Source organism: Bactrocera dorsalis, chromosome 2 (genome assembly GCF_023373825.1).
Source record: "Bactrocera dorsalis isolate Fly_Bdor chromosome 2, ASM2337382v1, whole genome shotgun sequence".
NCBI lineage: Eukaryota > Metazoa > Arthropoda > Insecta > Diptera > Tephritidae > Bactrocera > Bactrocera dorsalis.
Window position 1 is genome coordinate 39,554,520 of NC_064304.1, and position 27,934 is coordinate 39,582,453.

Here is a 27,934-nt window from a genome sequence, read left to right on the forward strand (position 1 = left end):
AAAATATAAAAAATTGGTTATTTAACCTTTAGAAACAACAATAAATATTGATGTCCACGCAAACTGCCAATTTTATTTGGCACCATTTTTCCTTTTTGGCGCATGTCATTGCATACTTTCGGGATGAAATGCTTATGAAAATGTTAGATTTATTAGCATTTAATAGTAAATGTCTTATACTATGTTCGGACCGACATTGAAAACATTTTGAAAACACATTTGTATCTTGTGGAATGTAAGTCGTTCGGACCGACAATTTATGTTTTCGCTGAGTTTCCACTGACAACTATCAATACGGGTATTCTCTTGCTCTTGCAAGATTGCACGATGACACAAAATGCAAAAATCCTATACCAAAATATGCAAGGCCAAAAGAGCACCCATTGCAGAATCTAGTGATATATGACGGTACGAAAATAAACATGGGTTTTGGTCTGACATATTTTACGGCTATTGCAAACAAATTTTTGCGTGTGTTTGTTGTGCCGTTGCACCAAGAAGAAAATTCTGCAATTGATGCACCATGCAATGGTTTTTCAAGAACAAGAGAATCCCCTTAACAGTGAGCAGCTGTATTTTTATATGGAATGTAAACAAATATATAGTAGCAATTTAGGGGCAGCAAAATATGTCTTCCAAAAAAATCGATTAAACTAGAGCAGGCACCGATTATAGTGAGTGGAATGTAAGTTTTCAAGTAGTTTTCAGCGAAAACTGTGTTTTCGTTTGACAGATTTTACATGGACGAAAACACAAGTTTTCATGAGAAAACCACTTTTTCCCCCGAAAACATGTTTTCAATGTCGGTCCGAACATAGCATTAAAAAGATTCAAATGCATCTTAATTTGTCATAAATTTGTGATGTGTGGGATGGGATTTGGTGTTAATTAAGAAATTATTTAATACAATATATGACAGCCAAAAAGTATACTACAAAGGTTTAGTTTTAATATTTTCTGTTTGAAATATTTCAATATTCAAAAGATATCAGCTGTTTTACATTCTCCCACCAAGATTGTTATAATTCTTTTTTATTCTATTATGACTATAAAAAACTCCTATAAATATCAGCTATCGCTACCAGTAACGTAATCTAAGATAATTGTTATTTTAATTACTTTTATAATATTTAATTTTTCTTAATTTTTGCAATTTTTAAATAATGAAAAAAAAACATTATAAAAAATGCTTTTGTTTTTCCTACAGGGAAATTAAAAAAAAATAATAATTTAATTTTCACTTTTATCGTATTTTTTTTTAATTAATTAAGTAGTTAATTATTTTTGATTTTTTTTTAATATTTCGAATCGAAATAACGAAAAAAAATTAATAAAAAAACTAAAATAATGAAAAAAAGTAAATTATTAAAAAAAAATTATTTTATTAAATTTTTCCGTTTTCACTTTTTCTTTTTCTTAATTTCCTAGCTTCTTAATTAATATTTATTATTTTTTTAAGTTTTGGAATATTTAAATTATGAAAAAAAATTAGTTCTGAATTTTTTTTAAAATAATTAAAAAAAAAAAAATAATTATACAAAATAATTTAGGTAAACTTTTAAAAATTAATATTTAAAATTTATTTTATTAAATTTATTTTTAATTTTTTTTCTATTTTTTTTTTAATTAATTAATTATTTAACATTAAAAGATGAACTAATATTTTTCATCCCATATACATATATCAGTATAGGAAATAATTCAGCTTTATTACGCTCTGCGACCCACACTTATTCCCTATAACTATCAACTTAAAGCTAATAGCAAAAAACCATAAACTAGTTAAGAATTGCAGACAAATATGAACGAATTTATGCGCAAAGTACGTTTCTTACTTTTGTACATGCACATACACACATACATATAAACAAAATCAAATATTATATCTCCAAAACTTATGGCTGACATGTATGATTTCCTTAAGTACTCCCCAGCCGCAGAACAATTTCTTTAAATACCACACCTAAATACTTGAAACCCACTCTTTTACTTTTCCGGCAACTGGTAGTATCTAAAAACAACTACATTGACGCTTTCCTGCACAAGAACCGCAAACTGCGGCAGATTACTACTTTGATTTGCGTTTGAATTCATATACATACTATATATGTATGTATTTATATATTTGCTGTAGTACCGAAGAACCTCAACTCTAACCGAAATATGCATTTTCATATACTTTCGGTTGGCAACAGTAAATGGCTTTAAGTTTTCCACCTAACCCTGTGTTTTCTCATACATTTCCTCCCGCACAGTCACTAACCGCTAGCCAACCGCTTGCGCTTGCCTTCTAAGCCAGCTGTTCTTATCTTTTTCATAATTCTTATATAAATATTTATGTAAAAACTTTGCTTCCTTAAGAAACTTTAAGCCAAATGGTGCGAAGTAAAAGTTTAGATTCCATTGTTAAACAGCTTAACAGTTATTAGTTCATCAATTGTTGAGCTTAAAAGATTATAAGCTTACTACAGCTTTGGGTTTAAGCAGCAAAATAATAAAACTTAGACACGCTAATATGACTGCAAATGAAACAATGTTGCTAACGGTATCTTAGTGCACTTTTACTAAGTAAACTGAAACACCTAATAAGAGAAGATATGAGCTTTTTATTTGCACTTCAAGCGTGTGTTTTTTTAATTTTTGAGATGTAAAAGTAATTCGATAGATCAGTTGGCTGATTTTAGTTTTTTTTTTTTGTGATTTTTTTAATTTTTTTTCTAATAGCTTGCTTTATTCCATGTTAAGAGATATACTGAATTTAAGTTAAAAATATTTTAAAAAATATTTAAAAATTAATGAAAAAAAAATTAAGAAGTAAACAAAATACCAAAAAAATTAATAAAATAACCAAAAAAATATTTTTAAGAATTACGAAAAAACTTTCATTATAATAATTTTAAAAAATTAAAATATTATTAATTTAAAGAAAAACTTCTATAATTTAACTAAAAGTGTATTATTACACATTTTTCTATTATTTAAAAAGCTAAAATAATAGAATTATTAAAAAATGTAAAATTGCGAATTTTTGATTTTTTTTAATAATAATAACATTTATCTCAAAGCTTTCAATCGCCGATTTACACACGAAACCCAGTTTAAAATTATGAATGTCACTTTTCCGAGAAAAATTTATAAAAGTAAATCAGTAAGGCAACAAATTATAATAAATTTACATAACAACTATATATATTTAACGGGTATAACCAAATGAGTGCCGCAATCAAGCTAATGATATTTATAAATGAGTATTTCTTCATAATTGAAAAATCACTTGCGAGCTGTACTGTATATTTCCCAGAACTAATTTGTATGATAAAATGATTTCATCATTAATCTGAGGTAACGCTGAAATAGCTGCTATATTTCTTAACACAAGTTGCATTTACTGTGTTCTTATCTGTCAAACTAAAGTGCAACGAGTTGAGGGTCAAAGTAAGCCGTGTAGGAAATAAGAGACACAAAAAGTAATTAGCTATAAATATGAATACAATAATATTATAAATTAAATAACGGGTGATTTTTTTGAGGTTAGGATTTTCATGCATTAGTATTTGACAGATCACGTGGGATTTCAGACATGGTGTCAAAGAGAAAGATGCTCAGTATGCTTTGACATTTCATCATGAATAGACTTACTAACGAGCAACGCTTGCAAATCATTGAATTTTATTACCAAAATCAGTGTTCGGTTCGAAATGTGTTTCGCGCGCGTGTTTTGTTCAGCGATGAGGCTCATTTCTGGTTGAATGGCTACGTAAATAAGCAAAATTGCCGCATTTGGGGTGAAGAGCAACCAGAAGCCGTTCAAGAACTGCCCATGCATCCCGAAAAATGCACTGTTTGGTGTGGTTTGTACGCTGGTGGAATCATTGGACCGTATTTTTTCAAAGATGCTGTTGGACGCAACGTTACGGTGAATGGCGATCGCTATCGTTCGATGCTAACAAACTTTTTGTTGCCAAAAATGGAAGAACTGAACTTGGTTGACATGTGGTTTCAACAAGATGGCGCTACATGCCACACAGCTCGCGATTCTATGGCCATTTTGAGGGAAAACTTCGGACAACAATTCATCTCAAGAAATGGACCCGTAAGTTGGCCACCAAGATCATGCGATTTAACGCCTTTAGACTATTTTTTGTGGGGCTACGTCAAGTCTAAAGTCTACAGAAATAAGCCAGCAACTATTCCAGCTTTGGAAGACAACATTTCCGAAGAAATTCGGGCTATTCCGGCCGAAATGCTCGAAAAAGTTGCCCAAAATTGGACTTTCCGAATGGACCACCTAAGACGCAGCCGCGGTCAACATTTAAATGAAATTATCTTCAAAAAGTAAATGTCATGAACCAATCTAACGTTTCAAATAAAGAACCGATGAGATTTTGCAAATTTTATGCGTTTTTTTAAAAAAAAAAGTTATCAAGCTCTTAAAAAATCACCCTTTATATGAAGTAGATATGTATAACATTAAATTATAATCAACGATGAAAAATTATTTGACAGATAACCTGAAAAATTCCTAAATAAGTTGTAGAGTGGAGTAAAAAAATTGATTATTTTTTTATTTTTTTAAAAGAAACTTTTTTCTTTAAAAACAAGAAAAAACTTTAAATGAAGCTATAATATTGCCCACAACTTTTTTTTTCAATATTATTTTATTTATTGGATTTTTTTTTGTTTAATGAAAAAGTTTCCATAAATGAACTTGATTTTGATGGGTCAGCGGGTATGGCAGCCATATGGTATAGGGATCCGGTCTGAAAAATTTTATATATGTATATATATATTTTATATAAATTATACCGTTTCTTTGGAAAATAATATAAGTAAATTTTCGTGAAGATATCTTTTCAAATAAAAAAGTTTGCCATACAAGGACTTGGTTTTCATCGTTCAGTTTGTTTGACAGCTAAATGCTCTAGTGGTCCGATACGGGCGGTTTGGACAAATGGGCTGCTTCTTGGCGAGAAAATTATGTATGCAAAATTTGAGTTCGATATCTCAAAAACTGAGGGATGAACAGACAGACATGGCTAAAGCGACTCAGCTTATATACATATATACATATAAACATATATTTATATTTATCAGACGTTTCCTTCTATGTGTTACAAACTTGGTTGTACATTTAATGTAGAGAATTCAATTTCCTAATAGAAATATAAGAGAAAATATATATAATTTTTTTCAAATAATCGATACTGGGATATGAAAATTTCATTCCAATAATAAGGATAAAAAAGGAAACAGAAAAACCAAAACTATTAATATTTAGAAAGCATACTTAAAGAGCATTTTTTTGAGGAGTCTAGCCACCAATTTTCCAGAGCGTTCAATGAAGAAATAGTAATCGATTATTTTAACCCCTCTCTAGTAAAGTCCAATATGTATGTATTATCTAAAATTTCCAATTCTCTCTCCCCTTTTTGTTACTTACAATTTTTTGTTGCCCAATTTTGAGTACAACATAATTTTTGGAATAAAAATGCTAATGGCAAAAATTCACCAACCAGCACACACACACACAGCCAAGCGCATTGATGAACGACTTTACCCGTCAGCCAGCGCTACATTGCAAGCAGCCATACACATATATACACACACATACGCATACAGGTATAATATTTTTTAAGCGCACAATAATGGCGCAAATTAAAATGCAAAATATGAATGAAAGTATATTCAGCGGAGACGAGCACCACACAAAAGCAAATTGCTATGAAAACTCATATTCACGTGTGCGTGTGTGTGTGAGTGAAGATAAAACGTTGCGCTGCAGTGGCAAGTGGTGGGGAAAAAGTAAATGAAAGCGATTTTTATGCTAAATTACAACTTGGCAAACTGATATGCAGATCAGCGTGTGGAAGTGGATTTTTTGCGCTCGTTTATATGCACATGCAAATACAGCAACAACATATGCAAAAATATTCATAGCCACCTACACACACACACACACAAGCAATGAGAGAAACTTTCACATGTGTGTTTGTGTGTGTGTGTGTGTGTGTGTACCTGCGATTTTATATGCACATTATCCTTTCATTTTTCGGCGTGCATAACTGTATGCACATATAGAGCGATTTAAATGCGAAATTTGCCACATTGCAAAGACCCTGTGCGTGTATGTGTGCGCTTGTAACGCACATTTGGTTGTTGAGTCAAGCTATGCATTATTTAAACGCTTCCGAAAAAACAGCTATCACACAACTCTAGCGCTCGAGCTTAGTCATAGTATTACCAACTTTTAAATATGAAATGTTTCGTAAGTACTTGAACATGTAGCTTGACAATGAGTTAATACAGTAGCCAAAGCACGAGTTGCAGACCAGTTGGAAGAAGAAGCATCTCTTTTATTGGCGCAGACATCGCTTACGCAGAACCTTTCTCTGCTATATAGCAGGTTGGGAATGATACGTAATTTTTATTTCTTTATTCGTCGAAAGAGGACTTTTACTTCTCAATTGCCTACTAAGAACAAAGTAGCACCTGTTGGCAAGAGTTATTCTGCGAGGCTGACGTTGTTGTTGATGTTAATGCTGGTTCCAAGATAGACGAAACTATCTACGAGTTCGAATCTATGACTGCCAACAGTGCGACTACTACCAAACCCATTTGCTTCGCTTACTTATCCAGTTTAGAAAAAGCAGTCTCAGAGCGATCCTTCCCGATCCTAACGAAACTTTTGGTATTGCTCAACGTCAGTTTATACAGCCGCAGTAGTTTTTCGGCGTTAGCAAATTCAGACATATCGGCATAAAGGCAGCTCCTTTTCATGTTGTCAAAGTCAGCTTTGAAATCACCAAGAGGTGGTGTATGTCGATCCTCTTTTCACGGGTCTCATCCCAGATTTGGCGCATGATGAATATGTGGTCAGTCACTGACAAGGTCCAATCAGTTTGTAGACGGTGAACTTAAATCTTTCACACAATACACTTGATAGAGCCTTATATGCGATGTTGAGGAGTCTTATCCCACGGTAGTTGGCGCAGTTTGGGGGGTCTCCTTTTTTGTGAGTTGAACTGAGGAAGTGTTCTTTCTATAATTTCGGTATGTTCGTGGCAACAGTCACTAGACCACCTCTGGGGGTTCTACAAGAGTAAGCTCCGGTCTTGAAACCCGCTGTTAGTTGCCGCATCTTTTCATTACTCATACGCCATGTAGGTCACCTACATAAATATATTGTGTACTAAATGCGATAATATTGAAAAAAGCTAATCAGTTTTGATTTAATTGATTATTTTTAAATTTAAAGTATAACACTATAAATAATTATTAAATAATAATTATTAAAAATTATTAAATTAATTAATAAATAATTATTAATAAAGGAAATACGAAATATTAGTAGAAGGTGAGCCATGTCGTATGAGCAACATTCAGTCAACGACAACTATAAAACATAAACACCGTGCTAAAAATATTAAACTTAAGACTATTAATGCCTTGCAAACACCATTAAAAATAATATAAATTAACTGTGAAAACTTTGAAGCACAATTTAAACCTGAACTCCACTATAAACTAACGGAATACATTCGTGATTTATGCATATGCGCCACCTTTAGAGCATTTCTCAAATTTTATTTGACAGACAAACACATATAATTATCCTGCAGAAACACCTAACAAAAGAGAAGTAATTATTTATATATAACAAGTATCATTATATATTTTAAGTATATATGCCTGCACCGGAAGTCAGCAAGAACCATTATGTATGCCTGTCAAATTAGTGTACTCTCTCAGGTTTAACAAGCCCGCTTTGGTGCTTGTAATGAGCTAAAAATTTAATGGCTGCTCTACATTTAGTAATTTTTATTACTTAATTACAATGAGTATAGCAAAAATGGCTGCTTGGAAAACGTCAACCCATAATTAACATAACCAAATTGTCAAACCCAAAAAACGGCTGCAACTCGCCTTACATTGCACACACACACACGCAAATACAAACAATGACATGAGGAATTAGGCAAATTTTAAGCAGCACAATAAATCAGCAATATTAATTTGAGCATTTTGTTGGTGGCGGCAGTGGCTGGTTATTACTCTGGCGCACCCTGTCTGAATCCTCGCGAGTCCTATTTCGTTCTGGTCTAATTTGCAGCTTACACCGTTACACCATTTTAGCGCATAATGACTTTTACATGAATGGGAAATATAATGCGCATTGTGGGCATTATAAAAATTGAACTACACTAATTGCAACTATTTTTTATTATTTTTTCTTTCATTTCTATACTATGCGCTTGCTAAAAAAAATTATTAAAAAAATATGAAACGCCATTCAATCCACTTTCCACATTATCAGCGCTTTTCTCCCTCATTTAATTGAGTGCTTGGGGAGCGCTTACCCAATAATTGCATTTATACATTTTTATTCAGCTTTTTGTTGTTGCTTTTTGTTTTGTTCCTTGTTTTCGCTCATCTCTTGTATCTCAACGCTGCTATTTCAATTCACATTATAAAAAATTACACTTCATTTGCTAAAAGCGCATTTATTCAGCCAGCTTTGTATGCTAGTAACTCACCACAACTCAATATATACAAACCGTTATGCTTACATACATTTATATTTATACAGTTATATGCATTCAGCTACTACTTAGATGCCCAAGTATGATTTTTAATATTTTTTTGCGTGCGTTTGTCCATCATTAGCGCGCTGGCAAACAGGTGGCAGCACAAACACCGTTACACACACAAACACATGCACTCCATTACGTATACATATATATATTATTTTATGATATTTCGCTGAATGGCAGCATTTGTTGAGGCGCACTTGCAGCTCTACAGGCAATTTAATGTCATTTAATCTGCTCTAAGTACAGCTATCAAAGTCTGTTAGTGTGTATGCTTGCGCAAATACATATGTACCGCGTCACTTTTTTATAAATATTACGGTTAATAAACTAAGTCAAGCCTTTATTGGTTCATTGCTTTATTGGCTACTTATGAAGTTGCACGAGGCACTCATTGCCTTTCAGTCGCAATATAAATATTTGCATAAATGCGCGCACTTTGATGTTGCATTCATCATGTTGCCATTGCGCAAGCCATTAAATGCGCTACATTAACCTCGCGCATAAGCAATCAATTAAAAAAGAATCATATAATATAAATCGATTTGAGTGCAAAAACAAACACAATTACTCACATAAAGAAATCCCAGACACAGCGAGAATTATCAATCAATTTATCGTATTTACATATTGTGAGTATATAACCATGAGTAGAGGTTACTCACTTCAGGAGTGCGTTGAGTGCAGGCTGTTGGCTATTGTGTGCGAAGGCAACACTCCAATATTTTTAAGCCAAATTTCTGGAATGATCGAGGTAAGGCCAAGAGATGAAAACTCGGTCTTAAATAGGAGACTGGTCTCATAATTATTCAGCTTACAAATGAAGTCGAAAATGTTTGAAAGATGCGGATATATTTTCTCAACAAAGTGTCTTCTTAGATCGTTAGGTTAGGTTAATTTGGCAGGCTAATAAGCCCCGCATACATAAGTTTGGTCGTTTGCGATAACAGATGGTGTTCACTTGCTAAGGCCAAAAGTAGTAGTCATCGTTTGCGCTTCACGCGAATTTGAACAGACACTGCGGTCTCACTGCCGATATCTCCTCTGTGCGGACCACAAATGCTTACAGCGTAGTCTTGCAGAAGAGATGCTGGTGCCCTGCTCTAGGCATTTCCTAAAGTCTTCTCGGTCTGTCAGCCCTATCTTGTGGGTATGTGTCGCCATCAGACAGTGTTCGGTTGATACTCCCATCTTGTTCCTGCAGTCTGTTCTATCGTGCACAAATAGGAATTTTGTGTACTTCAGATTTATATCGTTAGATTTAACTCAGAGATTCTGCAACAACAGTTTTTAACTGGTCTAAGAGATATGTTTTCTGTAGATTTTTAAAGTAAGCCGTGGTGGCAAAAACTTTCTTGTTTGACTCATATTTCTTACCGGTGAATGACTTTTTCAAGAGTAACGCGAATAAGATAGCAGTTCATAGGCTAGTTCGAGCTATTCGGTAGTGGCAATGGTGGAAGTGTAAAAGAGTACGTTTTTATTCGCCAAATGGAACGGTGTTTCTGCAATTCTGCACCTAAATTAACTCAAAGTTTTTACGTAATAGAGCGCTGTGTCAGTTTTGGCCTTGTACAAGTAAAAGTAAAAGGTTACCATGCACTTTCGGGCTTATAGGCTACTATTCGTCTTTTTTCGATGAACTTTTGTTCGGTGAAGTCCATTGTTTCGACTGTTCCTTGTTATTTGATGTGAGCCGGAGAATCCCTATTTGGTCAGTGATAACAAAACCATGCAGTCATAAAAATTCGACTTGCGATCATGTTAGAGTTCCGCAGCTAGGTATCTAAAATTTTCGGATCACTTAATAGATGCTATAAGCTTACATTATAAGCATCAGTAACCCGCTTAGGGTTCCCAGGAACATGGCAATCAGCTAAAATGTATTTTGCTAGATACTTGTGGCTCGCTTTGGCGGCCATTAGCGTACGAACCGGGTACACAAGATAACTGAAACTTCCTTATTTATATTGTAGGCGGTAAAGCGATTTCTTTTCCGCAAGCTAGGCAAAGTATTTTTTGGACAGCAGTATGATACTAAATTATCTTTTCATTCTTTTTAAAGCAGTTTTTCAAAAGCAGCCATGATATTCGGTTTGAATATCCTACTTTCTCAACCAATTCATTTTTAAGCGTTCTTCTTTACTATTATTATAACCTTTTCGCACAGCCAAATTAATTTAGTACATTAAGACTATAATTGATTAACAATTAACGATAGGCTCGATTAACAATCATTTTGTATTTTTTATAATCTTTAAAGTTCATCAGTTGATTCGTATTTTATCACTGCTCTAAACCAAATTTACAGCTTGGACAACAACCGACAGAGTTCTTATTTCTTGTGTTGAAATGTTTCAACCGCTACAAAATGTAATAAAATATTTAAAATAAATATGTAATACTTAATAAAACTTAAGTAATTAATAATTACTTTTACATTAGATTCGCCGAAATAATTGAAATAATTTTTAACACTTTCTCTCTTCCCGCCATTTTCTTTCTTCCAGCAGGAAATGCTTCCATGCCGCCTACTACTACTTGGACGACCCGCCACACCATCCTAACTTGCCGCAAGTCGACTGGGAGGCACCCGTCGAGGTGGCCGGTGAGATACGCGCCGCTGTGCCGGTCAACGAATTCGCCAAGCATGTGGCCTCGTTGCATGCCGACGGCGATATCGGCTTTAGTCGCGAGTACGAGGCGATCCAAAACGAGTCGATTGATGATTTACCCTGTGAACATTCCCAGCATCCAGAGAACAAGCGCAAAAATCGCTATCTCAATATAACAGCCTGTAAGTCGCAATATTTAATAATTATGAAGTAAACAAAGCTATATACTTATTTTTAACACACAGACGATCACAGTCGCGTACACCTGCATCCCACGCCCGGACAGAAAAAGAATCTTGACTACATTAATGCCAATTTCATTGATGGCTATCAGAAATCGCGCGCCTTCATCGGCACGCAGGGTCCACTGCCAGACACGTTCGACTGCTTCTGGCGCATGATTTGGGAGCAGCGTGTGTCCATAATTGTAATGATTACCAATTTGGTGGAGCGCGGTCGTCGAAAATGCGATATGTATTGGCCGAAGGATGGCGTCGAGACTTATGGTGTTATACAAGTGAAAATGGTCGATGAGGAGGTTATGTCCACCTACACAGTGCGTACGCTACAAATCAAGCACTTGAAGGTAAAACAGGTATGAACACAACGCTTGAAAGTCCATTCTCTCAAATTAGATTTTAATATATTCTATAGTTAAAGAAAAAGAAGCAATGCAATGCGGAGAAAATCGTCTATCAGTACCACTACACAAATTGGCCCGATCACGGCACACCCGATCATCCACTGCCAGTGTTGGACTTTGTGAAGAAATCCTCCGCTGCGAATCCCGACGATGCGGGTCCCATTGTGGTGCACTGCAGGTGAGTACGCTTCTACATAAAACCAATCGAAATCTACTACAATTTCTATTATTTGTTTCGATTGCGCGCTCGTAGTGCCGGTGTTGGTCGTACGGGCACCTACATCGTCTTGGACGCCATGCTTAAGCAAATACAACAGAAATTAGTCGTAAACGTATTCGGTTTCTTACGACACATACGCATACAGCGTAATTTCCTCGTACAAACCGAGGAGCAATATATATTCATACACGATGCGCTCGTCGAGGCGATTGCCTCGGGCGAAACAAATTTGCGTACCGAGCAAATCGAAGAACTGAAGAACTGCACACCATATCTGGAGCAGCAGTACAAAAATATTATACAATTCCAAACGAAAGACATACACATTGCATCTGCGATGAAGCAGGTGAATTCGGTGAAAAATCGTGGTGCCATATTCCCCATTGAGAGTAGTCGTGTCCATCTGACGCCCAAACCGGGCGAGGAGGGTAGCGATTATATAAATGCGTCGTGGCTGCACGGTTTTCGGCGTTTACGTGACTTTATCGTCACACAACATCCGATGTCGCATACCATGAAAGATTTCTGGCAAATGGTGTGGGACCATAATGCGCAGACCATTGTACTGCTGTCGTCGCTCGATGAGATTGTAAGTTGTTAGCCGAATTTTCTTTTGTTGTTTTACTATACTAACGGGTTTTTTTCCCCATCTCCCGCTTTGCAGAATTTCGCACAATTTTGGCCAGATGACACGCAACCCATCGAAAGCGATTACTATCGCGTCAAATTTCTACGTAAAACGAACAAAAGCGATTATGTTAGTCGTGATTTTGTCATACAATCGATACAAGATGACTACGAGCTAAATGTGAAAATGCTACACTGTCCCAGTTGGCCGGAGATGTCGAACCCGAAGAGTATTTACGATTTCATTGTTGATGTACACGAACGTTGTGCCGATTACCGCAATGGACCAATCGTCGTTGTGGATAGGTAAGATTTCAATAAGCGCAGTATATTTATATAAATTCGATGAAGCCTTTTGGGCACACTATGTCACAGAAATAAATGTAGAATCACTCTTCAGCCAATCTTTAGGTATATTTATGCCCGTAAAACTCTAGTATAGTGAGAAATTACAAATTGCAGTTGAATTATTGAACTTGCTTTAGTAATATGGGCGCAACAGGTGGCTTAACCACAAAACCTTTAAGCTTTTGATATTTACATAACTCTCTTCAGTCTGTTTCGGTAACGTAACACCCTGAAAAATTAGTTATTGCTGAGGTATTGAGCCAGCGTACCACAAAACAAAAAAAGCTTTCAAAATTTCACACCAGGTGTGCGCCTTAAACAATAGTGAATAATAAATGTTTTATACTTTTTCGAAATCGAATTTCTGAGATGAAAGAATATCAATTATTTTATATATACATATTATTATTTTATTAAAATCGATTTCTCCTTCTTTTCCGATTGCGCCGAATTCATCTTAACTTTGCCAAATATCGCACACCAAACTCACCACGAACACCATGAAATTCAACACAAACAGATATGGCGGCGCACAGGCGTGCACCTTCTGCGCTATCTCGTCCCTGGCGATGGAAATGGAATACTGCAGCACGGCGAGCATTTACCAGTACGCGAAGCTGTACCACAACAAGCGGCCGGGCGTTTGGACCTCCAGCGAGGACATACGCCTAATTTACAATATACTCTCGTTTTTGCCACGCAACCTGCAACTGCTCGAACGCACAGCGTTGCGCACGGAATTCGAGGATGTGACAACGGCCACGCCGGATCTCTACAGTAAAATCTGTAGCAATGGTAATATAAATGCCCAACAAAATTGTAATAATTTGGTCTATCATAATCATAGTAGTAGCGTAAACCATAGTAATAGTATTAGTAATACAAATGTGCTAAATGCAAATGCTTGTAACAATACCAACAACACCACCACAAACAATCTGAATACAAATTATACAACAAACACTATAACAACAACAACGACGACTGCTACAGCAACTACACCAACAACGATTGATACTAGTGGTGGCAACATAACACCACCAGCAACGCTGACGCCCACCACGAGTGCAAATAGTTTACAATATCAACAACAACAACACCAACAATCACCACAGCAACAACCTCATTATGCATCACAACACATGCAGTCGCTCAATTCAGTACAGTCACCAACAACAACAACAAACAACACACCAGCAACATCCAACTCAAAGACAGCAACACCATTACCACCACCATCATCATCATCATCAACCACAACACCAACAATCTCAACATCACCAGCCGCACCACTAGCATCAATAACGTCAAACAATAATAGTACGGCTATGTTTACAACAACAACATCCGATTTGACCAATCTGACGACCAACAGCAACATCAGCAACAACACTAACAATTGTAATGCTAATCTAATTGGTAATGCTAATTATAATGAAAATTTCGCTAATACTAATACTACTACTAATGCCTACACTACTGCCACCACCAACACCAACACCACTAACCAACATAATACAATACCCTATTGTGTAACCCCCAATATGAATGCAAACACCAACACCAACACCAATACCACTTTCACCACCAACACCGAATCCGTTTCCACAAATCATTATATAACAAATACAACAACACCCACTTCCATTGCTGCTATTTCCACTAATGGTGAACGGTTTTCTCTTGTAAATAATTTGGAACAACAACAACAACACCAACACCTTAATGAACAACTACAACAACAACCACACCAATATGAACCAACTCATCTGCACCATCACCATAACCAACAACAACAACAACAACAACCATCACAACTAACTTCGTTAACTGACGCCGTCGGCGAACTGCAATTGCATGGCACAAATGGTAATTCAAACCTTACAACACCAACAACAACAACTAATGGCATCGATTGTTACGCAACAACAATGGCGCTACCGCCACCACCACCCGCTTTCGACAATGAACCGGATTTGGCTCTACAACAACAACAACGACAACAAATGCATCAACATCTGCAACAACTACAACACGACCACCAACTGGATCCGCTAAATTCGAACGCTGACGCGAACGCTTCAATGATATCAACGCCCTGTTCGGATGACATAATTGATGGCCTAACACCACTGTTACCCCCGCCACCGCCACAATACCCCAACAACGCCTATGCAAATAACACTTGCAACATGGCTGTTGTTAACGCCACCACGCCGTTAACAAAATCCTCTTCCAACACTTCTTTATCTTCTGCAAACGCAACGATTAATTTCAATGGTAATGGTTACGGTAATGGTAACGGGAATAATAATCAAATCCAATTGCATGGTAATGGTAACGGTTTATTAAATGCTACTAATACTAATACGAAACAAATGACAAATCTAACAACAACTAAAGCAGCGACTGTTACAGATGCTCAAAGTTTAGATATTGTAGGTTAGAATTACAAAAAGTAAACAAACAAAACAAAAATTAAATATAAATATATATGTATAAATATATTAAATTAAACGTACATACGTATAAATATGCGTAGCAGTTAAGGGTAGCTATTAAGGAACAAGTGAAATTTATAAATAGACTAACAAATTATTTTTATGCAAATTACAATTAAAAAAGAATAAAAACAGCAAAGAGAATGAAAATGAAAATGAAAAAGAAAATTCGCAAATGCTCGCGAGCCTATGTAGGCGTGATTGTAAATTTTTCAACGAAAACGGCAGTCAACTGCTGATTAAATAACAGTATATACAATTGCACTCCACATGAGCAACACTGTTGCGTAAGCGAGCAGTAAACCTTTACTGAATATTTATTTTGAGTAATATTTTTAAGTAATTACTGTTTATGTATAAGCATTTGTTTATGCTAGAAATTTTCTAAAAATATTTTTATGCTATATTTATTACAATTAACTGTCTAACTGTCATATATTTATGTATAAAATAAATTAATTTAGTTTCAGTAATTTATTATGTACGCATTGGGATTGTCCTACAAGTTTGTCGCAAACTTTTCAATATTCTTTCGCCATGTAAATGGTTAAAAAAAATAAAGTAACTAAGCCCATTTATACCACGTATTTATAATTGTCTTTAAATATATTGTTTAAATTTTAAATATAATGTAAGCAAAGCATGTGTTAAAATTATGTTTTGTCAAGAATATTTTCTTACAAATGATTTTTATCCCGTATCTTCGTACACACACCCAGTCTTAGTCTTATGAGCGAATGTATACCGAGCAAAATACAAAAGAGAAATTATTAAAAAATAAATTAATATATTTATATTTAATTATCAACATCACAAGCGTTTGAACGCCTACCATTGTATAGTCATAATTCACAAACAAAAAACACAAACAAAAATAAAATAAAATCCATCTCATATGTTAAATAAATAATAATACGAAAAATATATATATGCAAATTAAAAAAATGATTATCCAACAACTTTAAATGCATGCACTTTATTGATTTCTGTGTGTTAAGTACTCGTAAGTAACCACCAAATACATACACATACAAATGTTGCATTTTATATGAATGTGTTTCTGAATATTATAATTTCTTCGATTTCTCTTAGCGCTTTCGTGAACTTTCATATGATTATGTATAATAAATTTATAAAATATTGCTGGCATGTGAAAATTTTTGTTAAAAAAAAACGCAAACATGATATGTTAGTAAATGTTGCTAGCAACGTGTTGCAGAAAATACTTGCATTTAATTATGTGTAGTAAAATGGTCAAATATTGCTGACATATTTAAAGTTTTATGCAAAGAAACCGCAAACAAATATTAGTAAATGTTGCTAGCAGCATGTTGCACCAACAATTTTTGGTATGTGTTACACATAGACAGATATTTCTGGCATATGAAAAATTATGTTTACAAAAACCGCAAAACAAATATTAGTAAATGTTGCTAGCAGCATGTTGCACCAACAAATTTTTTAATGTGTTATATATAATCAGATATTCCTGGCATGTGAAAATTTTGTTTAAAAAAACCACAAGCGTATATTAGTAAATGTTGCTAGCAACATGTTGCAAAAAAAATTTTATTATAATGCAATAAATAGTCATTTGAATTTTGGAAATTGGAAAATTTGATTCAAAGAAACTGCAAACAAAAATTACTTAATGTTGCTAGCAACATTTTGCATAAAAAAATTTCATTATGTGTTACACATAGACAAATATTGCTGGCATATGGAGGATTTCATTCAAAGAAACTGCAAACAAAAATTACTTAATGTTGCTAGCAGCATGTTGCACAAATAACTTCAATTATTTGTAATAAATATCAAAATACTGTTGGTAGATTTTGTTCAAATAAACTTCTGATAGAAATAGATAGATGTTTCTAGCAGCATGTTGCAGAAAATACTTTAATTATTTGTAATAAATAATCAAAATATTGCTGGCTTGTGAGGGATCGCGTTTTAAAATATTTAAGACAAATATAGCTAAATGTAGCTAGGAAACAAGTGACAAATTGTATTCAAAGCATCCGCCAAAAAATATGAGTAGATTTTGCTAGCAACAAGTTTCACAAAAATTTGTATCGACATCATTTATTAATAATCTATTTACAGTTTTTTGCTGTTAACTGCAACATGTTGCACTGAAATTTTGCGCAACATTTACCAATAATATTTACTAAAGAAACACCATAGTTTTTACGGTTGTTTGAGCTATTGGATTTTTTTTTTAACCAGAATGAGAATTATTTTCATCAATATCGCCAAAAGATTGCAGTAACAAATGTTGCACAACATGTTTTTGGCAAAAAATCTTGCTTAATTGTAAACAAATTTCAATTCAATTGCGGTATGCCAACTAACTTTTAGTTTAAATATTATAAGAATATACTGCAGTAATAGATATTGCTGCGAAAAATATTGCGCAATACTTTTTACGATTTTCTTTACAGAAACGACAGTGGATTATATCTTGAAAAAAGAGCAAACACAAATATGTTTGTTGCGGTGCCAGCAAAAAAAATATTTCAGTAAATTGTTGCACAACAATGTTGCCAGCATTTCGAAAATTTCTGCTTATATGCGTAGCCAAACATTTGAAGTTTTTTTTTAGCGTCGAGCAGTTTTAGCTTAAAATATTCCGGTTTTCGGTTGGTCATAAAAATTGCTTTAAAATGAACTGTGTTAGTAAGCTCTACATAGGTTGGACCATGATAAGGAGACGAGTACTTTATGCTAGCCTCCGGCTTTTCATTCTGCGTGATGTAATCTCTATATAGAATCACAGTATGAAAAGCCGAACCTGAAAACTTATTGAAATAAAATGAAAGGCATAACCTCAATCAAGCTCTGCTGAAGTGAATTAAAGCTCAAATTTAGACGACATCTTTTATTGCTAAATATAGAATGACGCAAAATTACAATTTAATTATTTTAATTAATTTATATTTTTTAATTATTTTTTTTTTATTTATTTTTTTTATTTTATTTATTTATTTTTTTTAATTAATTAATTTAATTTTAATTATTTTTTTTAATTAGTTAATTTATTTTTTAAATTACGTTTTTTAATAAGTTAATTTTTTTAATTAATTAATTTTTTTTCTAATTTTTATATTTCCGTAATTGGGAGTTAACTTCAGGTGTTATTTATGCCATAACTATGCTAATAAATATATTTATATTTTCCAAAGGCTTCAATAATTAAAGAATAACTGATTTCGTTTTGTTTTAATTTAAATTTTACGAGATAACTAAATAATTTACTTATTTCATTTTGTGCATATATTTTTGTGTTACTTTTATTTATTTTTTAGATATGAAAAAAGAAATAATTATTGATTATAAGTAATTATTAAAAATATTTATATTTAATGAAAATAATAATTTATAATTATTAATAGTTAAAATAAAAATTAAAATTGCTAATATAAAGACAAAAAAAATCATAATTATTATATTATATTATTATTTTTGTATTTTTTTTTAATAATTATAATAATTTTACTTTTGTGTGGTTTTATATAAAAAATTTTAATTTTTTTTTCAATTATTGATTAATAGTAGTTATTATTATAACAAAATTATTACTTATTTTATAATAAAATTATATTAATAATTAATTAAAATAATAAAATTTTATTATAATAATTATTTTCTATCAAATTTTTTTCTATCTACTTTGTATAAGTTCTAGCCGTTTTAAAAATGACAATTGTTTCTTTTTGTGCAAAAATTATAAATAATAATTTATTATTAAATAATTATTTGTTATCAAATAATAATTTATGAGCTTGTTGAGAAATTCATGTCAATATATTTTACATTTTTTCAAGAATTTCATTAAAAAAATTAAAACAAAAATTGGTTTTATATTAAAAAAATCTAAATTTTTAATATGTTTTTGTTGTTTTTTTTTTTACTTTGTGTGTGTTGAAAATATTATAGTAATAACTTTAACAAAAAGTAATAAAAATGAGGAACACATGCCAGCAATAAAAATTTATTGCAACAAAAATTATTTTCACAATTTATACTTTTTTCACCTGGAACTATGCATAAAGAAGCATAAATATTTTCTACTTAAAAAAAAAATAAAATAAAAACTAAAAAAAAAATCTATTTTGCATAACAAACATAAATGTCAAACTACTGAGTGTCCTTGTCTTGTTTCTCATTTGTGTATATTCGTCCGTCCTCATACTTTTCCTTTCAACACAAAGGCATATTTACAAAGAGAAAAATGAAAACAAAAACAAAAAATTCGAAAAGTAGTGTTTCTCAATGCACAAAAAAGTCACGCAAAACTAGCAAATACTAAAAGAAAAAATTAGAGGAAAAGTAAAACTAGACGATAAAAGCTGTAAACAGACAGATATTTAGTATAAGTAAATTATTTATAAAGAGAGCGAAGACGGAATCATGTGTACAATTGTAAATTTGACCACTGTAAACTAGAAACTACTAAGGAAATATACATATAAGCAGACATACACGCTATGTACTATACATATATGTACTATATACTATACATATGTATATGTATGTATAAATATACATATATATAAATATATATGCATGTATATGTGTGCACAGACACAATTACACAACTGCAGCAGTTTGCTGCTTAAATAATAAACACTAATGCATAGGTTAAGCATTAATGTAATTAACGTGTATGTATGTATGTAAGTGTAGTGCGCAAAATGTAGTGAGTAATGAAGCGTTGACATAAGGAATAATGAGCGATTGCATTTTTGTAGTTTTGCACAAGAGAAATAAACAAACACCATAAAACATTAAGAAATGTAAAAGAAAATTTAAAAAAAAAGTAAAATAAATTAAATAAATTAAATATTTAAATAGTAATTGCACAAGAAGAAATATGAAATTAAATAAATTTAATCAACTCGCGGTAAGCATCCAATCACGCGTGCGTGCCGTAATTGTAGTTGCACCTATACATACATACATTACTAAATGGCATAAATGCAAATCACCACTGTAAATACATACATACATACCATAGCTATAGCCGACACTTAGCTATATACGTAGATATGTATATGCGCGTAAATACCGTAACGTAACGAATGGTGTGAATTCAATTTCAATTAACGAATTTGTAAAAAGTTTAATAATTACACTAAAAAAAATAAAGAATGCAATTAGCAGAGTAATTGTGTATGTATTGTAAAATGGAGTATAAAAACTAAAAAAAATGTTAAGCTAAGTGCAAGGAAAACTGAAAATGTGCAGGCTATTAATTATAGTTGGCAAGTCGCAAGTGTGCAGCAAGCTTGAAGATGCACACATACATACATATATATGGCAATGTACGGTCAGCATTTGTATGTATGTAATGATAACAGCGAATTTTAGCAAGCAGGCGTTAAAAATTAATTAAATATTAAAGCTAATTGCGGCTCATTTTCGCTTGAGAAAATTATAAACCACTGCAGAGCAAGTATTATTAATAGTTAATTAATTTAATTTAATAATTTTTATTTCTGTTTTTTTTATTTTTTGTTTTATACAGGCGCGAAATTTTTAAATAGAAATAAATTTAAAAATATGTTTAAATTAAATATAAAAAATTATTTTATTTTTTAATTATAAATAAAAAAAAATTAAAAAATTTTAATTATAAATTATAAAATAATTTAAGAATTTTATATATTCTTAACCAGCAGTTGAAGCAAAAACAAAAAAATCAATTTTAAATAAAAAAACAAAGCAAGATAAAGGGTAATCCATTTCGAGGTTCCATATTTTTTTTTTAATAAAAAACAAAGAAACTACAAATTTAGTGAGGAACGTTTATTTTCATTTGAAGGAACATTTTTTGGCATTTATTTTTCGAAGATTATCTCTTTTAAATGTTGCCCACAACTACGTCTCAGATAGTCCATCCGTCGAGTCCAATTAGTCGATGACTCGTTCGAGCATTTCGACGTAAAACTGACGAATGACGCGCCTGTTGTTTTGCTACAAGGCCTGAATCGAAGCGATATTGTCCACATAAACTTAAGACTTTACATATTCCCACAGGAAAAAGTCGAATGGTGTGATATCACATGATCTTGGTGGCCAATCGACCGGCCCAAAACGTGAAATTAACTGCTCAACGAAGTGTTCTCTCAATAAATCCATTGTTTTATGCGGTGTGTGGGAAGTGGTGCCATCTCGCTGAAACCAAATGTCGCTGAGTTCACGAGCTTCAAATTCAGGCATTAAATAGTCGGTTAACAACAGCATCTTTTGCTAACGAAAATATACAACAGTAAGTTCTTAACGCTCTAGTGGTCAAAAATTTGATCCTAAATGTATGCTAAGTTTCTTAAAAGCTTAATATTTAAAAATAAATTTACATTAAAGGGCTGCTGAACCCAGATTTTTATCAACTTGGCAAAATAAAGTTTTTTAACCAAATATTTTTTATAAAAACTCACTTTGAAATTTTTACAACAACAACATTAAAGCTTAATAACGGTCAAAAAATAAAACTTTCGTCTCATTTATGAAAATAATAACATACAGGTGTACATACATACATAAGTGTTAAGTGTTCGCAAATGACAGTAAAAAACAAAACAGAAAACACATTTTTATTTAGCAGATAATACAAATAAATTTCATATACGGATGAGATTACTAAAAAAAGGTTATTCAACGTAATTAAAAAATTGAGAAAATGTGATCTACATGTCGATGTAAAATACATGCATACAAACATATATATGTATAGGCTAAGCGATTTAGTAGCATAAAGCATATTCATAATACAACAACAAAAACAACTGCGACTGTCACAATTACTTTCAGTTACAATTAGAATGTTTCTTGTGTGCGCACCAAAACTTGTAAAATATTGAAAAAATTTATAAAAATCATAATAAATAATAAAAATTCTGCACAAACACATTTACAATGCAATGCCTATATTTCTGTACTGACTGGCGAAGCAAAGCAAAGCTTTTAAAGCTGTTGCAACTATTCAGCTTCTAACTATGTATAACCATATACATACATACATACATGCAACACATATGTATTTATGTATTGATGTGAAATAGTTTGTAAATTGTGCGAAAATGCATAATTGAATTCACACATACATATACACATAACTAAACAAAATGCAGGCGACATAATTATAAAGCGATGGAAAAGGGAACAGAAATGAAATATGAAATTATTTAGCTGCTAAGCATAAGGAGATAAGATTTATGAAAATATATACATACATTATAAATATAGTATATATACAAATATATTATATTAATGAAAACAGAACATGAATTGAAATGAATAAAAATATGAAATAAACTAAAAAAGAATAAATCAGAAAAGTTTCGTGATTTTTATTTAAAACATTTAAAACAGGAAAAAAATCTTAACTTCGGCTGCAGCGCAGCTTTAATACCCTTCACAGGTGCATTTCTTAGAAAATAAAATTAAAAAAAAAGATTATTATCCTCATTTTGGGGGGTCAATTTGTATGGCAGCTATATGTTATAGTAGCTCGGTCTGAACAATATCTTCGTAGATTGTAGCGCTGTCTTGGAGAAGAATCCATGCCAAATTTAGTGAAGGTATACTGTCAAATAAAAAAGTTTTCCATACAAGAACTGGATATGGATAATTGAATTTGTATGACAGCTATATGCTATAGTTAGCCTAACTGGAAAATTTCTTCGAAGATTGAATTGTTGCTTTAAAAATTATCCATTACAAGTTTCGTAAAGATTTCTACTCAAATAAAACAGTTTTTCATAGAATTTTTAGAAAGAAGGATGTGTTAAAATTTTTGGGTCGTTATTTCAAGAACTGAGGGACAAGTTCGCGTATAGACAGGATTGCATATGTATATGTATTCAATAAATAAAAAAAATATATATACATATGTATATGAAAACCACTTCTACTAAAGTTAAAAAAAAAAAACTCTGAAAACCATTTTGTATAAGAAAGGCATCCCCCTATAGGAACTCCTTATAAACGTATTTTTTTAATAATTAATCATTAATTTTTAATATCTTCTTTATTTTGAATGTCTTTAAAATTTTAAGTTCTTCACGCTTAAATATAAATATTATAAATTAACAATAACATTTACTAAGAACGCAATTTGCTTAATTCAATTACAAAAGGAAATTATATGATCAATGTTAGCAGCGAAATTAATTAAATGATATTGATAAATAACGAGCTATAAAAAATGATTAACTTTTATTTTAGTATTTTTCACTCAGTTTAATACACTATATACATATATAGAAGTAAGAGTATCACGTGACTTATCAGCTTGCTATGCTGAGGTATTTATTTAACTCTTTCCGCAATCGCTCTTTGCATTTCCTCTGGATCCTGTACACGCACTGTGAATTCCAGTTTCAGTATGCCATGGTGACTCTTTGGAAATGCACTGGGTAGCCACTCAAGTTTAAAACTATTTTTATATTCCTGAAATAAAGTAAACGAACATTTTATTGAAACCAGTAGACTAAAGACTTTATGAAAACATTGGAAACTTACGCTGCTGCCACTTTCAAACCAAATATGTGTCTTATATAGCGACATTTTGGGATACACCCGCTTGTATTTGCCGTCGGTAGTGGGCACAATAGGTTTTATGACATATGGCACAAATTCGCCATCGGAGTTGTATTCAAAAATGCGTTCCGTCTCTAGCGAAATCTGCAAATGTGGGCACAAAAAAAATTTAATGTGTGAAAACAAAATTTATTTGGATAATCGTAAAAACACTATTTCATTTTCTTTCATTGCTATCAGCGGCGCTTACATTTTTGGTGGTGAAAATGCGACGCACAGTCGATGCACTTGTAAAGTACCAAACGTACTTTATAAGTCCTTTGTATTTTCCCGTTTTTATGACCGTTGTGCTGCTAGGCATGCGCAACTTTACGCCGGTACAGAAGGTTTTGCTAAAGTGTGCAAATATTTCCTACAAAATGTAAAATCCCCGAATTAAAACATAATTTGAGTTGCATATGCGGTTAACAAACCTCATGTACATGGAACGTATGCTCTACACTCCTCTCTTCTACAATACCAACACTGTCATTGATTACTTCAATGACATAGTCCAACCACGATGAAAAGGCTAGCGATGGTTCGTCGCCACTTGAAACTATACTTTCCACATGTGCTGAATGCTGTTCTAAAGTCTTTACACCGTTAACAATTATCGATCTCTTTTCCGGTAGTGGTGGAAATTTACGCGTATGTACACTATTCACCAAATCGGAAGCTTTAACTGGACATTTCTTGACCACGGCAATGGTGGGTAACTCGATTGGTGGTGCCTCGACCACATTATTGGACTTTAATAACGAATTATTATCGTAAATGGTTGTAGAATGCGTTAGATTTGCGGTTTCCAGAGTTGTCGACTCTGTAGCGCAGCTATCGATCGGTGTGGTATTATTAAGTATTGGCGCTTCCAATATACTTATACCATTACCTAGCCATGTATGGTCCTGCTGCAACGTGATGTCATCAGTTGTCGATAGGTCAATTTGATCGGTTAGTTCAAATTGGTCCATTAGCTCGATTTTGCAATCACTCAGTTCCAAATGTGCAGTAGTAACATTGTTGGGTAGTGCTGAAGATGACAGAGATTTAACGCCATTGATGTATGGAGCATCATGAAATTTGATATCTTCTATGTCCTCTGCAGTAATAGCAAAGCTTAAACCTAAATTCGGATCACCAGGATGTAGTATATCGTTGTGATTGGTAGTAGAATTTATTGCTATAGAATTATCCATTATATTATGTTTATGTAGTTGTTCTATAGGGTTTGTTGGATTACTCAGAATAATGTCTTCGAAGTCCGGAATATTCTGCCGTGATAGTTAAAGAAATTTAAAAATTTTAATTTAATTATACATATCCATGGTATTGTGTTTTGACTCACCTCACCAGACATGAAATCATTATTATAAATAAAAATGTCATCGCCTGGTCGACTATCACCACCGCCCATGTCAAAGTTTCCACCGATATCTATGCTCAAACCAAATAGCGCATCCTCCTGTGTTGAATCAACGATTGGCGTCTCAATATAAGTCGGCATCCAATACGATTTCAATGCGCTTGCGAAATTTCCAAATAACGCTTTTCCTTTGCGGTTACTTAAAACCGCTACCAGAACTAACAAGATGTGATCGCACACCTCTTCCTGCATTACAACCGAATTATCAGGTTCAACAATGATTTTCAGTTTTTTGCATGAACAGGAATATATTCCTTTTTTTGTTGAACAGCCATTACTGATAGCTGTGACATGTAATCTACCAGCTGGAAATACTTTTGATACATCACACTTGACTACAAATAAGGAATTGGAAATTCGTTGCACTGCAGGCACATTATTCTCTTCTTGTTGATATGTATTCCACAAACGTTCTTTATGCTCATTATCTAAGCCATTCAAGTTCCATAACACATCGCGGGAAATACTAAAGACTTCCGCTTTCTGGAGCGAATCTGGCTTGGTTGTACAGGCTAAAATATGCTTGCAAAGATCTGACGTAGTTGGTACACCTGGGCTGCAGGTGTAACATTCGTATTTTGTCGCATTGCTTTTGCTTGTCGCTGTAAGTAACACAAAGTTGCGAGGTTGTGCATTTTGTTCCTTTTTACGTAGGGAGTATAGTGACTTTTGTTTATTCAGACATTCCAGCTGCACTGGATCTAAAGGTATATGCGTACGAAGCGCCTCTTTTCGTAATTTACAAAATTGATTTCGACAAATAGAACTGCGTACACCATTAAGCTGTCCACAGCCGGCGCACCGCCTCACCCCACGTAGTGATCCCCTAGAAATTGGCGTTGTTAAGAATTCAAACTTCTTTGGTAAATTACTTAAACCCGCGCGCACTTGATCCGTCATTATGCTAAATTCAACGAAATTTTCCCTAATCTTTATGTTTGTTGTGGTCTACATATTTTGCAAAAAACGAAGAAAAAACATATGTCGCAGTGTTGTACAAGGTTTTAAAACATTGCTCAGACAATATTTCATAGTCCTGTTTCCAAAATAATCGCAATCATAATTTTAAACAACTTTTCAGGATTTATGCAATCCATTAGTGAGTGCTGGATATAATTACAATCAAAATATTATTAAAAAAAACTTGTTTTGGATTTCCTTTTAAATATAAAAAAAATTTACCAAACAAAATTATTACAGTATGGCAACATTCATTAAATTTTCGTGACCAAAACAGAAATAAGAGCTGACAAAAGAGAATATTCAACATTTTTTTAAGAATCACGTTTATTAATTAAATAATAACAGTACAACGGTCTTTACCCACCTGGCCATAAACGCTATCTGTCCAAAGCATTCAAAACCATAAATTGTTATAATGTTCCTCTTCGTAACCATTGCTGTACTGTGCCTGTTGTTGACCATTGTAGGCGACCTGGTTAAATTGGTGAGTAACCAAGTGCCACCGGCATTGAATCAGCAATATATTGTACATCAAATAAGACTATATTTCTATATTACAGTTACAACTGTCGAAAATTTTCCGATGCGTTTCTGGTTCTGCCTCCAGTGATGAGTTGCAACAGCAGCTAAAAGAGGCCCGTGAAAAGGTTGAACGCATTCGCCAAGGTTCGGCTGGAACAAGTCACTACACTTACACTGTGAAATTAATGCGTGCCGAAAATGAATTAAAAACTATTCAGGCCAAATTGCGCAGTGAAGACAATATGCTGCGTTTAAAAGGTGCCTCCGTTGAACTTGTGGTGGGCTATCTACTGAAAGGTATCCTTTCACTGGCACTCTTCATTATTACAGTACGCAATCGTTACGCACCGGTTATAGTGTTTAATGAAAATATTAGCTTTGAACCACTTGGAGGGCTATTGAGCTTCCCAACAGGTGTTCCCAATGCAATATCTGTGCCGTTTTGGGCATTATCCTGCAATAGCGCATTCCGATTGATCCTCAACGCACTCAAGGGAAAGTGATTGTACTGGTTTTGGCAATATCATTGGCATTTGTTTCGGTAGCAGTGAATTAGAAAATAATATAAGATTGTTTATATGTGTATGTACATATGTATATGACTAGAAATTGTTTTAGCTTTATTGTGGTACAAAGCAGATCATTGTACTTTTGTCCCAATATAAATAGAACGTGGAGAAGATCTGAACTGCCATAAAAATATTGCATTTCATACGTTTTCATTAATTTAAAGGGTATAAGTTTATTTATTGTGAAATAGTTTGCAGTCCAATAGAAAATATTTTTATCGAACAAAATAAAATAAACTGATTAAAGTTTTCTAAAAAAACTAACTTTATTTGTTGTTGAGTAGCACAAAAAACTGACAAAAAGTGAAAACTTTAAATTAATGGAG

The 27,934-nt window shown here is 33.0% G+C and overlaps 3 protein-coding genes across 14 annotated transcripts in view; 2 read left to right on the top strand and 1 right to left on the bottom strand.

Annotated features, from left to right (window-relative positions):
* Positions 1-16,508, top strand: part of LOC105222126 (tyrosine-protein phosphatase 99A) — a 508,627-nt gene extending 492,119 nt beyond the window's left edge. For 6 of the 12 annotated variants that reach the window (XM_049450352.1, XM_029548643.2, XM_011199323.4 and 3 more), the window contains 6 exons: positions 11,099-11,385; positions 11,449-11,798; positions 11,858-12,024; positions 12,100-12,655; positions 12,731-12,999; positions 13,562-16,508. In XM_049450352.1, coding sequence (XP_049306309.1) covers positions 11,099-11,385; positions 11,449-11,798; positions 11,858-12,024; positions 12,100-12,655; positions 12,731-12,999; positions 13,562-15,488 — 3,556 coding nt within the window. In that variant the 3' untranslated portion in view covers positions 15,489-16,508. The remainder of the gene's footprint in view (positions 1-11,098; positions 11,386-11,448; positions 11,799-11,857; positions 12,025-12,099; positions 12,656-12,730; positions 13,000-13,561) is intronic. The other 6 variants (XM_049450354.1, XM_011199326.4, XM_049450359.1 and 3 more) reach the window with 5 other exon arrangements.
* Positions 16,509-23,548: 7,040 nt separating this feature from the next.
* LOC105222127 (uncharacterized) lies at positions 23,549-26,795 on the bottom strand. The gene is made up of 5 exons (XM_011199329.4): positions 25,477-26,795; positions 24,563-25,402; positions 24,340-24,501; positions 24,072-24,233; positions 23,549-23,999 (listed from the first exon to the last, which is right to left on the bottom strand). The coding sequence occupies exons 1-5, from the start codon at positions 26,452-26,454 to the stop codon at positions 23,859-23,861; spliced, it is 2,283 nt and encodes a 760-aa protein (XP_011197631.2). The 5' UTR covers positions 26,455-26,795; the 3' UTR covers positions 23,549-23,858.
* LOC105222128 (guided entry of tail-anchored proteins factor 1) lies at positions 26,794-27,868 on the top strand. The gene is made up of 2 exons (XM_011199330.4): positions 26,794-27,001; positions 27,078-27,868. The coding sequence occupies exons 1-2, from the start codon at positions 26,933-26,935 to the stop codon at positions 27,540-27,542; spliced, it is 534 nt and encodes a 177-aa protein (XP_011197632.1). The 5' UTR covers positions 26,794-26,932; the 3' UTR covers positions 27,543-27,868.
* Positions 27,869-27,934: the final 66 nt, after the last annotated feature.